At 41.9% G+C, this 22,927-nt stretch overlaps 1 protein-coding gene across 10 annotated transcripts in view; it reads right to left on the bottom strand.

Annotated features, from left to right (window-relative positions):
- Positions 1-6,161: 6,161 nt before the first annotated feature.
- LOC121877720 (tubby-related protein 4-like) overlaps positions 6,162-22,927 on the bottom strand; it is a 51,676-nt gene continuing 34,910 nt past the window's right edge. Inside the window, exons 10-19 of one of the 10 annotated variants that reach the window (XM_042383568.1) lie at positions 21,922-22,832; positions 20,113-20,400; positions 19,112-19,438; positions 18,475-18,692; positions 16,724-16,892; positions 15,298-15,504; positions 14,155-14,295; positions 10,931-12,129; positions 10,558-10,584; positions 6,162-8,506 (exon numbers count right to left, since the gene is read on the bottom strand). In XM_042383568.1, the coding sequence (XP_042239502.1) occupies positions 14,179-14,295; positions 15,298-15,504; positions 16,724-16,892; positions 18,475-18,692; positions 19,112-19,438; positions 20,113-20,400; positions 21,922-22,832 (2,237 nt within the window). In that variant the 3' untranslated portion in view covers positions 6,162-8,506; positions 10,558-10,584; positions 10,931-12,129; positions 14,155-14,178. Of the gene's footprint in view, positions 8,507-9,212; positions 9,291-9,443; positions 9,560-10,299; positions 10,377-10,481; positions 10,585-10,930; positions 12,130-14,118; positions 14,296-15,297; positions 15,505-16,723; positions 16,893-18,474; positions 18,693-19,111; positions 19,439-20,112; positions 20,401-21,921; positions 22,833-22,927 lie in introns of those variants that run through there. The other 9 variants (XM_042383570.1, XM_042383567.1, XM_042383572.1 and 6 more) reach the window with 9 other exon arrangements.

The following is a 22,927-nucleotide window of genomic DNA, read 5'->3' as shown; positions in this document are numbered from 1 at the left end:
TGTACTGTACAGTACATAGAGACATTATTCTCCCCTGTATTGGGTGTATGTGATCGAATTAACCAAGTCCAGGTGTGTAATCAACGCTCCTCATGGTTGATTGCACACGTGGGACGTAGGGGTTCTTCTTCAAAGTTGGTGAAAGGCTGTAACACCTTAAAGTATGGGTGTGTTCTGAGCATATGTGTGAAGCATGTTACGGGTGATGGTGGTAAAGTGTGATTAGAATAGCCAAGTCCAGGTGTGAGATAAACGTTCCTTATGGTTGATTGTACACGTGGGACGTAAGAGTTCCTCTCGAAAAGTTTGTGAAAGGCTGTTAGTACCTTAAAAGTAAAGGTGCATTCTGAACCTATGTGTGACGCATGTTACGGGTGTTGGTGGAGAAAAACACTCATGACTCCTGAAATCTAGAGAGAGCAATGAAAAAAACAGCGGAGCACCCGCCTGCCTGATGGGTCATGAGTGATTTTCTCAGTTTCTTGGGGATAAACAAGATACTGTATACTACAAACAATAAATACAGTATATAGATGTATTCACTGGTCAACAAATCATCCTGACTGAAGTGTACTGACTTTGATTATCACTGTTTCTTCTTAAGATGTCTTCAGTGTTCCGTGTAAGTCTCGTCAGGGAGCCACTCATAGACAGCAGAAACTTATGTAGAAAGGAGTTTAAAGTATTTTATTTACCCATGATCACAGTCTTTTAATAAAATATGAAATATGAACACAAGTCATTCAGGTAAAAAGCATCAGAAGCAAACATATATTTCAATCATCGTTTTGCTATTATGGAATGATAACTATTTTGTCTGAATATTTTCCTTTTGTTTCATTTGTAACGATTTTTTTTAATCATGTCATAAATTAGTCAAGCTGTCGTGATGTTAGGTTAATAAAAGACCGGAGATACAAGCATCATATCACTTTATATACTCCATTGAAAACATTGCAATATACAACAATGATTAATTGTTAATGGAATGTATTTACAGTATAAAAATCTCTGATTGCTAGCCGGAAAACCTTAAGTAGGTGGAAACATCCGCTAATGACTAGACGAAGGCAACCTGTGGCTCAAAGTCCAAGAGGTCGTTTACTGAACATTTGGAAAAAAAGAACCTTAATACAACCTGAGTCTTCTGGAGGAATGTATCTGATTTACATTTATTTTTTAACTTTCTACTGATAATTTAAAAAGTTAGATAGTTCACTTTAAAGTATACGGTCATATATTGTCTTGAGCCTTTTGTATGGTTAGTTGGTTGTTGAGTCACCAAATACATAAGACGTCTTCATACCTATGGAGTTTGAGCCTTGGGTTCTGCCGTAATTCTATATTCCCAGTTCAGTGGGACATGATACCTGGGGCGTTGCTTGCTAAGTCTTTGGACATTGTGTGTGTGTTTTATTGTGGTTCGTCAGAGAAAACAAACCTAGGAGTATATATATATACATGTTAACAAAAAAATAATTGTATTTCGGGCGAAGTGCCATCAATTTCTCTCCCCCGGTGTTGAGGGAGAGAGTTGCCTACTCCTTACCAACACCAACGCTGTATTATACGATATAATGCACTGTGTACAAGTAACTTTATCCTAGTGTGAACCCTCACATTAATCCTGCCTAAATTTATTACTTTTAACACCTATTATATATATAGGCTTACTTATATAAAACAGTGACACAGATCTGATGGTAGTGTATATGCATAAACCAAAAAAAATAGATGAGTTTTAACCATAATGAAACACTCGAAAATCATCATCCAAAGGCTCTTATTGTCGAATAGAAATTTAACGAAATTGATTGGTTAGAAGCCTTTGTGAAGCCAATATTTCATGTCTTATGTGTTGTCATTCAGAGATACAATCATTAAACAAATCGAACTTTCTATTCAATATCAAGAAAATATACAGTTGTGATGCGTAAACTTGGTGACATCTCTCCTATAATAAGACTGAACGAACATGAATACGAATATATAATTATACCAAGACGATCATCTTTGGTGTCTATATAAATAGTCTCCCTCGTAAGTTCAGATTTGATTTATTTACTATTGTTCTTTAATCAAGACTTCCAGTTCTTTTTATTGCGTCAAAATTACAGTTAATTATCTTTATTCCTGCCCGACTAACGCTGAAGAAAGAGCCTGGTGTACGTCCTGACAACACCCCCCTCAACCACCAGGAATATCCCCCAGCGAAGACCACACGAGCTCATTGTGTCTGAGTAACTTCCCACACCGCGCTTACTGTACATACAGGTTCAACGCACCAAAATTGACCCACGGTGAGGGTCACACAAATTCAACGCAGCAGAATGCCCCCCGGACGAGGATCATACACGTTCAACGCGCTAGAATTACTTTTGGCGAGGTTCAAATACGTTCAACGAACCATAATTACACCCGGGAAGAGTCTTTCATGTTCAACGCATTAGAAAGGCTGCCAGTTAGGGTCACACACACCATCAGTAAGAGAGGTGTAACTGACTGTATGTTATTATGTACTGTACATATAGGAAAGTAATCTAACGCGGGATATGTCGTCTGTATCGCCAACCTTTCACGTGATTGGTCGGTTATCAAGCCAATATACAGGATTCCTAAAGGAATTCATATATCATTAGCTGACTTGTGACTGTAATTTCGGTGTCTTAAAATCGAGCTTTGTAATTGACTAGATTGGTTGATTATGGGCGGAGCGTGGCAGTACTGTATTTACTATATGGAAGTGCTGATGATAAGTTATGTATTAGAATTAATTTAGTATATATATATATATATATATATATATATATATATATATATATATATATATATATATATATATATATATATATATATATATATATATATATATATATATATATATATATATTTATATGTATATTTATATATATTTATATATTTAAAAAGTGCATGAAATCTATCATTTACAGGTGGTAAATAATAGGACCTGTAGTAAATATTCCATATTAATGAGGCTGATAATTACTGTGTGAAGTAAAGACGACTACTGCAGCAGCACCTCGACCTGTACTGTACTCACTACCCTCAGGTCCTCTCTATTGTAGGAGTCTTTAATCATTGTTTATCTTGAATCAGTTTTTCAACTGTCGCTCTGGAGTTGATACAAGTACTTCAAAATGATGAAAATAACAAACGCTTTTGAATAGGAAAACGATCTGTGGTAAATTTAGTTTCTTCTGTTTTTCCATAATACTTGTATCAGTGTCAGCCTCCTTGTGTTTATTCTCTTTGTGTGTTTGTCGTCACAGTTGAGAGTAATATCTGGTGTTACACGAAACTCGTAAAATTCACCTCCAATAATCTCCCAACAGTAGGTGACGACTGTCCCGTTATCGAATGACACGAGGAATATGTAGTGTGGCCTGTGAGGTAGAGAACCACACATTAAGATTAATATTACCTCAATGTAGCCGAAAGTTTAAGTTGCCGATGTATTATCTACATTATGGTCATTTTCTCTGGTGTTCTTGTCCTACTACTCTGTTCATCATTCACAATTTCTTGAAATAATATATATATATATATATATATATATATATATATATATATATATATATATATATATATATATATATATATATATATATATATATATATATATATACATATATATATATATATATATATATACATACTGTATATATCATGCTTGTAGGCCTACGTTTATGGTTAAAGGAATACATTAATAGATCTCTTTCTTAAACATCTCAATACGTTCCATATATCGATATAACGATCTTTAACTATCACTTCAGATAAATTACATTGTTAATTCTTTACCAACAAAATAAAATAAATAACCACCATCGTAATGATACGGTTTTGTATTTTACTTTTAGTGCCATTAAATATAATTAAAGTTATTATTTTGTAAATAAGAATAATTACATAAACTAATTAATCTTGTGAATGCATATAACAGTCGTGTCAGTTATTACATTACCATAACTTTGCTTAAATAATATACGCTTTAATAAATATTATATCACATACATTAACATAATATATACAACATACATAGCATACTTAAATATACAGACCACTCTCATCATATACATACTTATAAGTAGGTGGATTTACTTAATAAGTATTTTATTATAAATATCCGACTCTGGCAAGGATAATCAACACTTTAATAGTAACTGGCATCTCTCAACTAATTTTTCCATATATAATAACTCAACACGTGAAAGTTGGATTAGTACACAGAACAACATCAATGTCAGCACAAGTTACAAGTGAAAGTAACAACAGTCCGATGTTAGTGAAAGTTATGATTCGGACGTAAGCAAGTAAAAGTTACGACAGTGCTTTAAATAAGAAAAAGTTACAACAGTCTGTAATAAGTAAGTGAAAGTTACAAGATTCTGACGTAAGTACACCAGTCCACTAGAAGGACGTTGGTGAAAGGTACAAAGGTTCAATATAAAGTGCGAAAGTTATGAGTCTGCAACAACTATGTAAGTGAAAGTTTCAAGTATGATGGTATTACTCTGATGTAAGTGAATGAGAGATACACCAGACTAACATAACTAAAGGAAAGTTACATCAGCCTAACTTAAGTAAGTAAATGTTACAACAATCAAGCACAAATAATGTGATAATAACAACAATTTGATGTCATTACGAGAAACTTATTGTAGTCTGACATAGTTCAGTGAAAGTTATAACTATCTTACATAAGAAAGTGAAAGTTATAACTATGTTACATGAGTAAATGAAAGCTTTAACCATCTTACATAAGTAAGTGAAAGTTATAACTAAGTAAGGACGTGAAAGTTACGACAGTCAGATCTTACGAAAGCGAAAATTACAGCCGACTGACATATGGTATGTAAGTGAAAGTTACAATAGTGTGACGTAAGTACAGTGTCGTGTAAGTGAAAGTTACAACACTCAGGCATAAGCAAGTGGAAGTTATAACAGTGGCATGAGTTAAATAAGTTTCACCAGGCTGACAAACAATGAAGACTAAGACTTAGTAGGAAGGGAAAGTTACTACACTCTGACACAAGTCTGATAAAATGATGTAGCACAGTAAGTCACAACAGTCTTCCACAAGTCAGAATTACGACAGGATATAACGACTCGGAAGAGGAAACAGCATGATGTAACTCAGCGAAAGTCACGTCAAAGTATAAAACAATTTGTGAGTAAAATTACAACAAACTCTGGAATGTGATGAATTAGTTAACTGAATAGATAAAATAATGATGTACTGTGTTGGATCAGTAAGTTGATGATACTACTTGTTGAAAAAAATAATAACCTTATAAATGCAAAATGTACATACCTGTATTGTACATAAGTAATAATTATATATAAGTAATATGTTTGCAAATTCCAATACGCAAATAATAATCATACAAATATACATAAGTAATCACAGAAATGCTTTGATTATTATAATATAAAAGTTGTAGGCTGTTAAACCGTTACAACAAACTAGATTGTACAACCCTAACAAAAATATTCTCAGGATTTACCTGAAAAGAAAAGGAGATAAAATCACATTGTCAATCTACTGAACAAAAATATATATTCGGTAGTCATATACCTGGGTAAGATACAGTGGACACCAACAGTATCTTACTCTGAGCTCGCGGAAAAAAACGAATCTACCATCAACACCAAGACAAGAACTTAATATAACACACACACACTAGTTGCGTGTTGCACCGACATAATGCCAACTACAGGTTCGCGGAAATTATAATTAAACCGAACTGGAGCAGAAAAAAAAATAGTCTAACAGAATAATGAAAAAAGTAATTTTCACACAAAGTCAAAACAAGAAACAGTGTAGTTCCAGAGTCAACTACAACTTAAAGCTGGGATGTACAACAGACACGTCTTAAATTAAAGTGTCAGAGAACTGAACCAAACACATCGTGAAGAACTTACCCTTGTTTACAGATCTCAGAGGGGTATGGACACTGGCCCGTAACTGATGGATAAGAATTCTGAAATATCACACACACACACACACACACATATATATATATATATATATATATATATATATATATATATATATATATATATATATATATATATATATATATATATATATATATATATATATATATATATATATATATATATATATATGTATAATCGTAGTTTTGCAAATGACAAATAGTTACGATTAATTTCACTTTCCAGCGTGACACGTAAGCTTGAGGGAGACAGCCAGACTTAGTGCCGCAAGGGTCAGAGTTAAGCTGCACAGTATATTCAGTATGGCCAGCCTCAAGTGTTCTGTATGGTTTTACCCCACAATATATAATGTGAAATAGAGAATTGCTTTCCCCTCTAGCTCTGAGAGGATGAAGATAAACAATAAACAATGAAAAATTAAACGATGGCCTTTATGGTATTGTAGTGTTTCAACTTCAGACTATCGGATGCAGGTAGTGTCAAGACGTGAACGTAAACACTAACTGCTACAGTTATTAAGTAGTCTGGTTGAACACGAGTGTTTATGTTAGTGTGACACAGCAGATAAGTACGAAGCTTTGGATTAATTTCTAAGTGCTGTGGTGAGTACAGATCCTCTTATTACCAACATTTAAGTGATCTTGTACAGTACGTAGGATATTTCTTGTTTACAGTATATGTGATGTTTTAGGTAGACTGCTACATGTTCATAAATATTGAGGGATCACGTATGTTGAGAAGCCCTTGTCAGTTTAATACATCATTAATGTTTACAAACACACACTCCCTAACAAAACATTCACGTTATCAATAAATAAGAGACAAAGTTATAACATCAAGAACATAGAGGACAGTGTAGAGAGAGCCAGGCACTCCGGGTGCCAACACAGGCGATACACCTTTGTTATGATGGCATTTGTGTCACTGTTGCGAGAGTCTCTCTCTCAGCAGGAGAGAACATTCGAGTCTAAACCTTCCCATTTCTTGTCCTGTTTCCTTTACACTATGAAAATAGTAAGGAAACATTAAGTATTGGTAAACATGACGCACCAGGAGTTACAGTAAACGTTGGTTCAGTTAAAAACATCGACTGTGTGATGCACTAAGTGTACAACACAGTAAGTAATGGTGAGCAAAATGGTGTATAAGTTTGCCCCGCATATTCCCTTCACTGTATCACCATCTAATATTTTGTCAACTTCATAAACTAAGGTCGACAACTTTGGACCTACGAATGATAGACCTCTTTTTTTTCTACCTTTTCTGACACAAAAATAATCTTGTGATATGTTTGCTGTCATCCATTATTAATATAAAACTTATGAGTTGTTTGTTCCCCTGTAACACCAATACACAACATAAGACTCAGGAGACACATGTGCATCTTTTATATCGATAAATTCGTACCATTAAAAAAAAAATCTCAATTATTTAGTCAGTTCCTTAACCGGCAAAACAATGCTTGTTTTTTCCACTAGTGAGTGACACACCAACGGCTACAGGTGCTACATCTGACTCCTCGTTCGTGGGAGACACTCTTCATCGCTCAGGGCATCATAAAGGAACACAAAAACTGTCAACCAAAAATAATAATAATTCATCTGTACATTTCTCATTATAGTATGTACAAAAATGTCTACCCGCTACGCACACTGTACAAAATAGCTGCTCAGGGTCTGGGATGGACTAGCTGTTGAAGAGAATTTCACAGTACAAAATTAGATACAAATGGTAGCATCCTAAAGACTGTGTATAACTTCATAAAACATAAATAAAATATCTTTAAACTAAATCTCGACATGAAAACCATATTGATGGGAAAAAATAATGAAAAATACACAAATTACTTTTCCTTAAATTTGAATGTCACTTAAGAGAATGAAGATATAATTGTCAATAAAAAGAGGCCCTAGAATACACTCTGTTAAACTCTGGAATCAGGTCAGTGTTGATTGTTCATTACGTACATTAATACTTAATTCTATAATTGACAAGAAAAAGATGACTATTATATACATCACTCTCACCATATTCTGAAAAAAAAATCACCCTGAAAAAAACAAATCCCTCATTCTGAAATTTCCTAATATGATAAAATAGTCTGCAGGATTTTTAAGCTGACAAAACTGGCAAGCGTAGAATAATTTAGTTCGGGCCAGCCTCAAGTATTTGTACCAAGAACCTGACTGACGTATATTTTGTGTGTGTGAATTATAATTATCATGACCTTCCTCTCACCCATATTATTTGTTGTTTACTTTTTCATCACACTGACAGACTCTCACAGTGTCGGTATTGTTAGAAATTGTGTTTGGGCAGTCAGCGGTTACTACCCGAGGGAGGAGGAACCACCGGGTCAAGAATAACTTTTCCTGCCAAACTCCAGTTTTCTCTGTGTGTGTGTGTGTGTGTGTGTGTGTGTGGAGGGGGGCAATAGGTATTTACTTAACTTTCCTTATCCCCTGCCCACCTTGTGACACGTCCACTCCCTGCTCACCTAGTGACACGTCCACTCCCTGCCCACCTTGTGACGTCCTCCTGCCACCGTGTGACCATGACTGGCCTGCCACCTTGACGTCCACTGCTCACCTAGTGACACGTCCTCCCTGCCCACCTAGTGACACGTCCACTCCTGCCCACCGGTGTGTCCCCTGCCACCAATGACACGTCCACTCCTGCCCACCTAGTGACGTCCACTCACCTGCCCACCTAGACACGTCCTTGGTTGTGTTTGGTGCTCACCTAGTGACACGTCCACTCCCTGCCCACCCTGACACGTCCCTCCTGCCCACCTAATGACACGTCCACTCCTGCCCACCTAGTGACACGTCCACTCCCTGCTCACCTTGTGACACGTCCACTCCTGCCCACCTAATGACACGTCCACTCCCTGCCCACCTAATGACACGTCCACTCCTGCCCACCTAGTGACACGTCCACTCCCTGCTCACCTTGTGACACGTCCTCCCTGCCCACCTAATGACACGTCCACTCCCTGCCCACCTGGTGACACGTCCACTCCTGCTCACCTTGTGACACGTCCACTCCTGCTCACCAGTGACACGTCCACTCCCTGCCCACCATGACCGTCCCCCCTGCCCACAGACCGTCCCTCTGCCCACCGACGTCCTTGCCACCTTGACCGTCCCTCCTCTGCCCCGACATCCTCCTGCCCACCTATGACCGTCCACTCCCTGCCCACCTAGTGACACGTCCCTCCCTGCCCACCTAGTGACACGTCCACTCCTGCCCACCTAGTGACACGTCCACTCCCTGCCCACCTTGTGACACGTCCACTCTCTGCCCACCTGGTGCACGTCCACCCTGCCCACCTAGTGACACGTCCACTCCCTGCCCACTTGTGACACGTCCCTCTCTGCCCACCTGGTGACCGTCCACTCCTGCCCACCTAGTGACGTCCCTCCCTGCCACCTGACGTCCCTGCCCCTGTGACCGTCCACTCCTGCCCACCTAGTGACACGTCCACTCCTGCCCACCTTGTGACACGTCCACTCCTTGCCCATCGGTGACACGTCCACTCCCTGCCCACCTAATGACACGTCCACTCCCTGCCCACCTAGTGACACTTCCACTCCTGCCCACCTAGTGACGTTTCCACTCCCTGCCCACCTAATGACACGTCCCTCCTGCCCACCTAATGACACGTCCACTCTCTGCCCACCTAATGACCGTCCACTCTGCCCACCTGGTGACGTCCACTCCTGCCCACCTTGTGACACGTCCTCCTTGCCCATCGAGAACGTCCACTCCTGCCCACCTAGTGACACGTCCACTCCTGCCCACTGGTGACACGTCCACTCCTGCCCACCTAGTGACACGTCCACTCCCTGCCCACCTTGTGACACGTCCACTCCCTGCCCACCCTAATGACACGTCCACTCCTGCCCACCTAGTGACACGTCCACTCGCTGCCCACCTTGTGACACGTCCACTCCTGCCCACCTAGTGACGTCCACTCCTGCCCACCTTGTGACACGTCCTCCTGCCCACCCAGTGACCGTCCACTCTCAGCCCACCTAGTGACCGTCCACTCCCTCCCACAGTGACCTCCACTCTCTGCCCACCTAGTGACACGTCCACTCCTGCCCACCTAGTGACCGTCACTCCCTACCACCTAGTGACACTTCCACTCCCTGCCCACCTAGTGACGTCCACTCCTGCCCACCTAGTGACCGTCCTCCTACCCACCTAGTGACCGTCCACTCCTGCCCACCTAGTGACACGTCCACTCCCTGCCCACCCTAGTGACACGTCCACTCCCTGCCCACCTAGTGACACGTCCACTCCTGCCCACCCTGACACGTCCACTCTCTGCCCACCTGGTGACACTTCCACTCCCTGCCCACCTAGTGACACGTCCACTCCCTGCCCACCTAGTGACACGTTCCTCTGCCCACGGTGACACTTCCACTCCTGCCCACCTAGTGACACGTCCACTCTCTGCCCACCTAGTGACACGTCCACTCCTGCCCACCTAGTGACACGTCCCTCCCTACCCACCTAGTGACACTTCCACTCCCTGCCCACCTTGTGACACGTCCACTCCCTGCTCACCTAGTGACACGTCCACTCCCTGCCCACCTTGTGACACGTCCACCCCCACTCCCTGCTCACCTACGTACGTGACACGTCCACTCCCTGCCCACCTAATGACACGACACTCTCCTGCCCACCCAATGCCACGTCCACTCCCTGCCCACCTGTCGTCCACTCCTGCCCACCTAATGACACGTCCACTCCCCTGCCCACCTAATGAACACACATCCCCCTGCCCACCTAATGACACGTCCCTCCTGCCCACCTAGTGACACGTCCACTCCCCTGCCCACCCACGTCCACTCCCTGCCCACCTTGACACGTCCACTCCCCTGCCCACCCACGTACTCTGCCCACCTGGTGACACGTGACACGTCCACTCCCTACCCACCTAGTGACACGTCCACTCCCTGCCCACCTAGTGACACGTCCACTCCCTGCCCACCTAGTGACACGTCCACTCCCTGCCCACCTAGTGACACGTCCACTCCCTGCCCACCTAGTGACACGTTCACTCTCTGCCCACCTGGTGACACTTCCACTCCCTACCCACCTAGTGACACTTCCACTCCCTGCCCATACTGAGACTCTCTCACTCACAACATGCCAAGAGTTACAGTCAGTGTTCATATATCTACGGCTACATAATCTACTACAGCTGTGTGGCAAAGACAACCAGTTAGCCTCCATGTTTCGATGTGTAGTAAAGCCAATTTATGTTCTTAGAAGATGAGCTAAGAAGCAGTTAAGACTTGGAAGTGGTGCTTGTGAATACCTCAGAGAAGCTTACAATAACGGGAGGAGTTAGCGGAGTGGTGGGAGAAGGAGGACTAGTATAGCTAACCATATCAAGTGGCATTTCACAGCAACTACAACTGACTAGATTGGTTTTATCATTTTTTTTTATATTGAGATCACCCATTTTGTTGCCCTCGACAAAACACGTGAGACTCTTGGACGACTTCAGCCTTAAGTCCCGCCTCACACAAGGTTCACTTTTAACTTAATAATTATAAACGTCTCGCGGTCAAAAACGAAGGCCAAAATTCGTTATGAACCTGCCACACTTTTCTGCAACTAAAACACAAAAACCTTAAAAGCTAAAGTGGAAACTGTTATTTGTGTAAATGTACAACATATTCTTTGCTTGTAATCAAAGCAATAAATAGTATCACATACAATATTGTCAGCAGTGTCTCTATAAAATGGCAAACTGTATAGAACACACAAAAGTGATGTATACGCATACAAAGTGAGCGTTATCATACCTCAGGCACTGACACGACAGCAACATAAATACCTGTCTGAGAGTTTCTTAACTGCCAACACAAAAGCTGTTCATTCGTCCTTCTTGAAATTTTCAGTGAACAGAAGTATCGGTTAAAACATTCAATATGTTGTCTCAAAAGTATTCTTTGTAATATCATTGTCTGTAAACATTCGCGGCAACACTAAACGGAATTAAATGTTCATAACAACTTATTTTCACCAGAAGAACACAGAAATCTCCCCCAGCAGCCTCTGGCAACCGTGGTGCAGGACGTGACGTCACCAGAACTCGAGGACCACAACACTGTGGCTATGAGCGGCCTGTGGAACACAAACATGTTAACAGATGGTGGTACAATAAGTCAAGTATGGTGAATGCATAGTGACACAAGGAAAGGAAGGAAATATGGCTACAAGAAACACTATAAATGTGGAGCGAAATTGTTGACGCCTGGGTAATACATATTGGAAAAAGTCCCATAACTCCAATTATACAGTATCGTCAGCGCCTGGTGTGGCTATGACGTTACCTGACATATAACCACATTAATGCAGGAAAACACAACGCAACGAACTAGCTAGACCCTGGTCGGTAAAAAAAGATCTACTTGTTTTTAAGGTGTTTTAAAAAGTTAGCGATGCAGCTTCCAGGAAATGGGTAAGTAAAGTCTTCCGGTATTTCTTGTGTATGGATACATGAAACAATGGATGGTAACGTATGTAACTATTAGATCATTAGTTGTGGTGGGAGGCAGGGGGCGGGGGTGGCTTGCCAGAGCTGGGATTGATACATAATGGAGTATAAAGTGAAAGCTTGGGAACGGTGACCGACTTGAATAAATACAGTAAGTGATAAACTGTGTTGCAAAAGATAAAAAAAATAATTCCCTCTTGCGTCCAAAACATTCACAAGCTGCTCACACACTGTCATCGGAAAATAAAGACAAATAAGATGGTTTTTGTGGATGCCTTGAACATCTTTGGATCTGATTTCACTAAACAAGAGAGACTCGGGAAGTAATGGATCCTCCTGACGCTTACTCCATCTGACACGATGCCCCCCCCATAGAGTCCCTGATCTCTCTAGTGTCCGGGAAGGGATGCGAGTAGGACTTTACCTGTAAGACCAACTGTCCCAATAACACGCCTGTGCCATACGTGGGAGACCAGACAACCACACCCTCGTCCACTATCTCCTCATATGCCTCCATACACAACGCCTGCTGGACCTCTGTTTCCCGAGTCCTTGACGGAGACCCCATGTTTCTCTCCACATTTGCCATGTTTTATAAATAATATTGATGATGTTTTTAAAGAACGTCCCTCCTTCCTCAGATACCCGATGGCAGCATTGGAATCCATTTCTCGCTATGACAGAATAACCAATTGTTATAGAAAACAAGTCTTACCTCCATCGATGCCTTATTTTTATTACCAGAAAGAATTCAGTTCAAGAGAATAAGGCCAGGAAGTGTTGGTGTTAAACATTTCTTACTGTGTTTTAATAGCTTAGGAACAACCTGGAAGGAAGGAAGAGTTGTAAAGCAGATAATGATTCAAACTGGTCTTGAATCAGTCTCTGTATGATTCGATACTCCGAGTCAATTGATCTCATTAAAGTCCAAACACAGCATTTCTGGCCCGTAGCAGACAGGCCTCGCATTTGAGCTTCACCCAAGGGCAGTATATGGTTAATGATTAGCCAGTATTCTTCCAACACAATCAATTTACAACACTGGGTGACCATAATGATTGGAGGCGGTAGTGCAATCTTGATAAACAAAAAACACGCATAACTGATGAAAAACATAATGTTTGGAGTCTCGTGTATAGTGTGAGTCCTCCAGGTATGACAGAACAGGTAGAACAGTGTATGGTAAAAAGTTATTAACTGAGACAGACGAAAAAATGCAAATTATAGTTTTACAAAGTTGACTTACAACACTAAGGTTTATGAAGAAATATAGGTAAAGGTCCTAGTAACACTGATGAATGTCTTTTGTAGTGATTCTGAGTGGTGTTATGTACACAACACGTAAACACACTGTCCAAGAACTGTTAAGCGAGTTATTGAAGAATAATTATAATGACAAAATAAACCAGGTAACCCTAACACAGTAATATAATACACAGACATGTTCATCATCAGTAATGAGTTCTGAAATACCAAGAGTCGTTATCTACAGAAGTAAACTGTACTCTACACTGATATCTATGTGAAACGATTTACAGAATATTGTGATGAAATTAAAGTGAATCTCGAAATGTATCAGATGTTAACACGACACTTAATAGTTACTACACCTTTACCTATAAACACCATGAGTCCATCTCCCGGGAATATACCTGGCTCTCTGGGTGCATCCTATATCATTTAAGTCTCTGGGTGACATTGGCGAGGGCCACAGCGAAGGCCTGCATGGCGCTGAACGGGTACTGGAAGTCCAGGGTGTACGCGTTCCCGTCGATCCTTCCAAACTGCATCACCTGGGAGGGTAGGCCGGCTTAGTGGCTTGGCGGGGGGTGACACACTAGATAAATATTGGTAGGTAGTGGTTAGAGTAACACTAGTCTGGTAGGTAGTGGTAAACCTCAATTATTCAGTAATGTAATATTTTTAACATTAATCACAAATTCACCTAAAATATTCATCTAAATCTCTCATCTCATTCCTATATTGTTCTCTGTTCCCTCACCATCCTACCCTCACACCCTCTCCCCTCACCATCCTACCATCACACCCTCTCCCCTCACCATCCTACCATCACACCCTCTCCCCTCACCATCCTACCATCACACCCTCTCCCCTCACCATCCTCACTCATCACACCTACCCCTCACACCCTCTTCCCCATCCTACCATCCATCACTACCACACCTCCCCTCACCATCCCACACATCTCTCCCCCCACCATCCCCTCACCACCCATCCACACCCTCTCCCCTCACCACCCTCCCACCATCACACCCCTCTCCCCTCACCATCCTACCATCACACCCCTCTCCCCTCACCATCCTACCATCACACCCTCTCCCCTCACCATCCCTACCATCACACCCTCCCCCTCACCATCCTACCATCACACCCTCTCCCCTCACCATCCTACCATCCCTTCCCCTCACCATCCTACCATCACCCTCTCCTCACCATCCTACCATCACACCTCACCATCCCCACCACCACCTCTCCTACCATCCACCACTGCCTCTCCCTCACCATCCCACCATCACCCTCTCCACCTACCATCACACCTCACCATCCTTCCATCACACCCTCTCTCACCATCCTACTCTCACATCACCCTCTCCCCTCACCATCCTACCATCACACCCTCTCCCCTCACCATCCTACCATCACACCCTCTCCCCTCACCATCCTACCATCACACCCTCTCCCCTCACCATCCTACTCTCACACCTTCTCCCCTCACCATCCTACTCTCACACCTTCTCCCCTCACCATCCTACTCTCACACCTTCTCCCCTCACCTGCTTCCCCTTAAACTCTATCTGGAAATTCTTGGCAGACTCCTGGGTGACGCGGCCTCCAAAGTCCAGCTGGTATACTTGGGAGTTCTCGTTCCACAGCGGAGCCTTGTTGTGCATCACATACTGTCTGTGCCGAGGAGTGGACGACCCCGAGCTGTCTCCACCACTGCCGGCGCTTCCCTCACTCCGTCCCCGTGACCGTCGTAGCTGTAACAGTGGACAAGGTGTTATTGTAGGAGGACTGAGAAGTTTTAGTGTATAGGTGATGTAGGAGGTAGAGGGACGGTGTTAGTGTAAGAGTGGTGAAGATAGGGAGAAGAGAAGATTAGTGCATGGGTGAAGGGAGTGCAGAAGACAGTGTTGGGATGAATGAGACAATGAAGGTGGCAGCAGAGGTTGGAGAAGACAGCGTTAGTGTATGGAGGATGAAGGGGTGGTGAAGAGAGTGTAGAAGATGGGAAAGACGTGATAAATGGTGAGGAGAAGTGTTACATATTATAACTTGTCGAAGATTGAAAAGTTTTTGTGACGTCACATTTTGTTTACACGTCACTTCTGAACTGAGAGACATTTGTTACCCAGTTTCCTAATGCTGTGTTGCACGTCAGGGAGGCCTGGCACTAATGTACTGTTGAAAGTGACAACAGGTATGGTGACTCGACGGCATTACACTGCTGTTGCAAATACGAGGTGCTCAAGTACAGGTACCAAGAAGAAGCTTAATATATTTTGTATCTTCACAATGTAATACAATATTACATAGTAAAACTATGGAAAATGTGAATAAAATTTCGTGATAAATATAAATTTAGAAATTTGTTCACTGATAATGTGTTTTTGTGTTGTGAAGAGTAAAACCTTTTCTTTTTCTCTTGTTATTGCCATTACTAAACATAACACACAATATCATTAAAACATTGTTGTTTACTTCGAGACAAAGCCCAAACTATTTCAAAATAACAGACTTAAATTTCTGTACCTTCATTCGTTTCGTTGTTTGTCTGTAAACTAAACATCTCTGACCTGCAGTATGGCGGTGCACACAATGCTAACGTCACTTTGCTCACACGGATTATATACATTTATACAAGTACGTTGTTGGGGAAGATAATTAACTGATTATGTGGCTGAAATTACTGTTGTAAGTGTCAGAGAGAAATGACTGGTGGAGGCTAGGGAGGAGAAGGAAAATAAGTAAGAGGTTGTGATAAAAGATGAACAGAAAGAAATGAGAAAACAATGCAAGTGAATATTTAGACCATTTGGTGTCCTGTGAGTAGTTTCTCGTGATCTTCTATCACCAGTCACAGGAGGTAAGGAGAGAGCGGAGGAACTCCTTGCTATACAACATGAACACGAAAGGGTGGTTAGTTTCCTGTAGATTAAACAGCTCCCCCCCCTCTTGCCCCCCCCGCATCACCAATACCTTGTTCCTCAGCTGGGTCTTCTGGAAGGTCTCGAGGTCCCTGTAGTTGGAGGAGGAGCAGAGGACCTCGGCGTCGCTAGAGCAGTGTACTACCTCGTCATCACTGCTCTCTACGGTACCGCGACGCTGACGACGGCGGGCCAGCAGCGGCGAATTGAGCAGGTGTTTCCTGAAGGTGACATCAAGTTTAACTGAAGTGTCTAGAAGGTGACCCAAAGTTTTATAAACGTGTCTTAAGGGTAACACAAGGTTTTAGTGAAGTGCCATGAAGTTAACGAAAACATTTATTGCACCGCCATGAAGATGACAAAAAATATACAAAGTAAGTTAACAAGTTGTGATGTTGAAGCTTTATAAAGGTAAAACAAGGTTTTGATAAAGCTTAAATAAGCTGACAATGTTTTAAGGAAGCTTTTGTAAAGCATGAGATTATTGAGACATTATATAAATAAATCTTAAGGTATTCAAGCTATCGATCATCCTGGAGAAGTTATTGTGGTAGTCATCAAAAAAATTCCTAAAGATATTCAGTTGGTGTACTGTAAAGAGACAGGCAGGAGACCATATACACGGGACACCTTATAAATACAACGCCTGATATGGGGAAGATTTAATAAAGACAGTGGTTGAATAGCCTAGTTAGACAGCCAGGCTCTTCAGCTGTGAACCCAGAATCATATTGAAATATTACACGACCGTCAGCAGAGGCGGGAAATATGACTGAGAACAACTTCATATTTTTTCGCCTCTGCTGACGGCTGTTCGCTGGAGCGACCAAGTCTTGTCACACTCATCCACCAATTTTCAGGGGCCGTGTAATAGTTCAATGTGATTGTGATCTTTAAAAGTGTTAGTTTTTGCATAATGTAGTTTTGCTGATACGTAATTTGTCTTACTATGACTTGTGGGTAAAAATAAGTATGTATTAAATGCGTCCTCCGAAAGTGTGAATTTGTTACCAGAGTTTGACAGTAATTCATGTATAAGATTTCTGATAAACTTCCTAAGTGCTCCTGTTTGAAATAATGAATGTATATCTTTATATAATTTAGCTAAATATCATTCTCGCCAAAAACGGTCATCCCAACGATTATGAATAAACTCATTTAGAAATACATCATTACTTCCGAACGGAATCGGACAGATTTGCAACAGGCAATCAGCTGTAACTCTTGAGGAGGGGGCGGGGCATCTTTTCTTAGCTGAGATAAAACACCCTATAGTCAAGGGTACGGTACAGACGCTGGTCGCTGGTGGCGGTGGCTGGAGCCTCATAACCCTGACCTTGCAACTTGAGAGGTCTAAGTTATATCATCTTAAAAATATATGAACTATCCAGTACCACAATATACAAATGGACACAAACATTCACACGCAGTCATAACAAAAAATGGTAATGATTTGTATTGTAACTCGTCTGCAGGCAGGTTCACCAATTCAGGGCCACAAGGGTCTGGTTATACAGTTGTTAATATATATGGGTTCACAGCTGAAGAGCCTGGCTGTCTATGTAGCCGTTCTGGCTGCATGGACTACCAGGCTATTCAAGCGGTGGCGTCTGAATAGCCACTGCTTTTAATAAAAACTAGACCTGATGAATAACAGATCTGATTGGCAGAAGGCGACATAGCAACCAGACCTGATAATAACCAGACCAGATAGTAACCAGACCTGATAATAACCAGACCAGATAGTAACCAGACCTGATAATAACCAGACCAGATAGTACACAGACCAGATAGTACACATACCTAATGGGAGAAGACGATTGGTGTCGCCGCGCCTTCCTTGTCTTGACGGGCGTGGAGGGAATGCTTTTGCTGGCGTGGGCGGAGGAGATGGTGGGCGTGTGAGTAGGTGTGTTGAGGCGGCGGGCGGTATCGGGCGTGGGCTGGTGGCGGGGTGTGGGCGGTGGGTTTTGGTGACACTCTCTCTGTAACGCTGCCAACCTTTCTACTAACACGCTCTCCTGGGGACACGTGATGGAATATTATTTACACTCGGATTAAATCATCATACACGTTTCATATGTTATTATTAATTTATACAATATTTAGAGTTAATTACTCGTATAATGCTTAAGAACTAATTTCTATTTTCCAAGACTATTATTAGCATTGTAAGGATCAAGGAATGTTGTTGATCTTATAATGATTGAATGTTAATAATGTTATAAGACCCAGAGACCACAGAAGTTAATAATCATCGTTCCTTTGTTTATGTATTTGTTCATCTGTTTATTTACATAGATGACGCTGAAGGAGAAGCATAATAGGTGATATTATACTGCATTTGGTGTGTGTGTGTGTGTGTGTGTGTGCGTGTGCGTGTGTGTGTGTGTGTGTGTGTGTGTGTTAAAACAAAATAAATAACACCACTTTACAATACCTTCAAAGTTCTGGTGAAGTTCTTTTGTTGCTTTTCGGCGTGGCTCGGGGTGTGTGGGTGGAGATCGACGGTGGTGGTAGTAGTGGCGGTAGTAGTGGTAGTAGTAGTAGTGGTGGTGGTAGTAGTGAGTGTAGTGATGGTGGTGGCGGCGAGAGGGTGGTGGTGATGGGTGCCGTGGCTGACGCGGCGTTTGATGATGAAAGGAGAGGAGTCCAGGCTACGGCTCTTCCCGCAATCCGCAAGGCACGGCCGTCGTGGTTGGCTCTCACTAACCTGACGCTGAGAACGACAGGTGGAGTGATGAGTGAGTGTAGACGGCACTAGAGACTGTTGAGTTCATAAAAGACATCTTATTTTTATTATCTTCCTGGTTTAATGGCTCAACTTGTCTACAGGGATGATATATTTTTGCGGTAAGGGGAGTTTTCCAAGTGTTGCAGAGTGTTAATGACCCTTAAGGAAATTCACCCAGACACCAGAATAACTTATATGTGTCAGATATTAGTGCTGAAGTAAAAGTCATTTATATTTGACTTTGTTTACCAGAATGAGAACATACCATCGTCGTGTTGAATATTGAGTGGGTATACGCAAAAATGGTTAGGTTAGGTTAGGTTAGGTTAGGACAGCCGCGAACGCAGGGAGACATTAACAAGATAGACTAAGGTGTTTTAAATCCGATTAAATTGTGTTATGATGATATACAGTAGATTGGTCGGATTTTCGATAATTTTATTTTATTTTTTTTAATTCAAGAAATAGTATCTTTTTGTACCTTTAAAATGAGGGAACAAAAAACTATTAAATAAGACTACACCGAAGTATCCAGGAAGCCTCGCTAAGACACAACTAGAAAGATGCTGTGTATATGACATCATACATGACCCTGACAACACGGAAAGGAACACAGATATACGATAGATGGAGTGAGGTATCAAACAACAGGGGAATAAAACCCTAATACTGTACACTAAAACCCTCTAGAATCTAGATGTTCTCACCTTCTTCGGGGAGTCTATCAAGGATCCGGAACGTCTGAAGGCGAGGAAGGCGTCGATGTTCCTCAACTGGTGTAAATGGGGCAAGTGGCCACCCAAGGAGTAGTCTATGTTGTGCAGGTGACCTACACTCTTGCTCCGGGTGCGGCAGTACAACGGCCGTGATCGGTTACGGGCGGGGGAGGGCGTGAAGGACCGTCCGTCAGACTCACCGCTCTCCTCATCGATGTATTTTATCACGTCACTTCGTACCCCACCACCGCCACCGCCGCCGCTCCCGCTACTGCACCCCTGTTGGATGGTTAGTGTTGTTCATTAGTCGTGTGTGTGTGTTAGAGTTAATGATGATACAGTGAATAGGTCGTAAGATGAGACAAAAGATATATAGTACCGCAATACTCCATAAACATCCTAGAAATGATATCCGTGATGGGAAATACTCTATCATTCAATACAACAGTTACCTTTCGAGTGAGTGTGTGAGTGAGTGAGTGAGAAGCTACCAGCGTAGACGACATACGTTACCTCAAAACAACGGAAGATGACCTATCGTCATAACTTATTAAGATTTGGTTATATACTTCATGTCATATATTGCCATTAATGATTTACACGGTACAATGAACGCTAGAGTACAGAGGCTTTATTTAGGTAAGACATCACTTTTTCTATAAAGTATTAAAACTGAAGTACTAAAGTAAAACATTACTGAAGATGAGTCATCAAGGGACATTCAGGTTATTGTTGAGTGGTTGTAAATCAGTGTTGCTGACTCAGCAGGGGTCAGTTAAAGTGTTTCAGACTAATGAAGAGTGCTGCTGCTGCTGCTCAGTTAGGGATAACTTAAAATTATTATTGATTGGATTAACCTCGTTTTGGTGATGTGGGTGATCAAAAATATTACTCTTTGGAAAAATCAATAGATCAATTCAAACATTTTAAACCTAAATTTCTATATATTCGTGAAACACATTTGATCAGTAACATCAGGAAACAGAAAGATGTTCACAGAGCTACTGGCGACTACACGGCCTTCTGTTGTCAGCAGTGACACTGGTCATATATATATATATATATATATATATATATATATATATATATATATATATATATATATATATATATATATATATATATATGCAAGTAAATCACTGTAGGTGCGCGTGATCTAGGTATATGCTGAGTCTGTACCCACCTGAAGATGTGAATTACACGAAAGCGCTTGGTAACTTCGTGTTTTCTTCTTTCCTTGTGGTTATCAGCATATATATATATATATATATATATATATATATATATATATATATATATATATATATATATATGCAAGTAAATCACTGTAGGTGCGTGATCTAGGTATATGCTGAGTCTGTACCCACCCTGAAGATGTGAATTACACGAAACTTCGTGTTTTCTTCTTTCCTTGTGGTTATATATATATATATATATATATATATATATATATATATATATATATATATATATATATATATATATATATATATATATATATATATATAGGTGCGCGTGATCCATGTACATGCTGATAACCACACAGGAAAAAGAAAACACGAAGCTCTCAAGCGCCCTCGTGCAATTCACATGGCGAAATAATGCTAAATGCCGCCAGTCACCGTCAAATATTTGACGGTGACTGGTGGCACGAGGGCGCTTGGGAGCTTCGTGTTTTCTTGTTCCCTGTGTGGTTATCAGCATACAATATATATATATATATATATATATATATATATATATATATATATATATATATATATATATATATATATATACAGTAAAGAGAGCGAGACATACCTGCGTGTGCTGCGGACTGCGGTAGGTACTGTTGCCGCTGCTGCTGGAGCTGCTGCTCCCGTTACTGCTACTGCTGTTACTACTGCTACTGTTACTGTTGTTGTTATTATTGTTGTTATTATTATTATTGTTGTTGGTGTTATTATTATTGTTATTGAGGTTATTATTGATATTATTGGTGGTGACGGAGTTAGTGGTGTTGGTGGAGGAGGACGAAGAGATATTGTTAGAGAAGTGGTGATGGAGGGCATTGTCGGAAGTGACCAGGCGGAGCTCCTCGGTGCGCGTCCTGCTGGAGGTGGTCTTGAGTCCCGCCCGCCCAGCTACCGCGACGCCCACATCGCTCCCGTGGATTTCCAGCATCGCCGCCGTGGTGGACGAATTACGGGTGACGATAGGAGTGGGAGCGACGATGTTCTTTGGTGACTGGATGGTGCCGGTGTCGCAACAGAAGGCGCTGACGGAGTGCTTGGGGCTGGAGGGCGCGGAGCCACGCATGATAGAAAAGACGTGAGGTTCCTGCGGGTGGGTGGCGTGGGAGGGCTTCATGTGTGTTGGCGAGTGGTGGAGGGGGACGTGGTTCTCTCCTCGTAGTTCCGCCCTCAAACCTTCTCTTAATTGGAGCATCTCAGGTGTGGCCAAATCCACGTAAGGGTGTTCCTCTAACTCCTGAAGGAGGGCAGCCCCATCTGCGTCTAGGACGACACCCTCCAACCCGCCGTCTACGTCCAGTCTATTCTCCACCACGTTGGTGATCTCCGCCGGAGGTTGTCTGGGAGGAGTGACTTCCCAGGGCGTGGTGTGGAGCCCTTGACGGGAGTAGGACGATGGAGTCCGGCGTGGGGTCATGGGCGCAATTGGCGGCACATCTGAGGTCAGATCAGGAGGTCGTCGAGAGGCCAGACGCTCACCTGAAGAATAAACGTAAGGCTGTGACAAGAATTACACTACAGGCAGAGAGAGAATCATGGCGGACACAATCATATTATGTGGCAGGAGTTGTTCG

The sequence above is a fragment of the Homarus americanus genome, unplaced genomic scaffold (assembly GCF_018991925.1).
Source record: "Homarus americanus isolate GMGI-L3 unplaced genomic scaffold, GMGI_Hamer_2.0 scaffold24523, whole genome shotgun sequence".
Taxonomy (NCBI): Eukaryota; Metazoa; Arthropoda; class Malacostraca; order Decapoda; family Nephropidae; genus Homarus; species Homarus americanus.
Note: the sequence above shows the minus strand (reverse complement) of the source record. Positions and strands in the feature narration are given on the sequence as shown.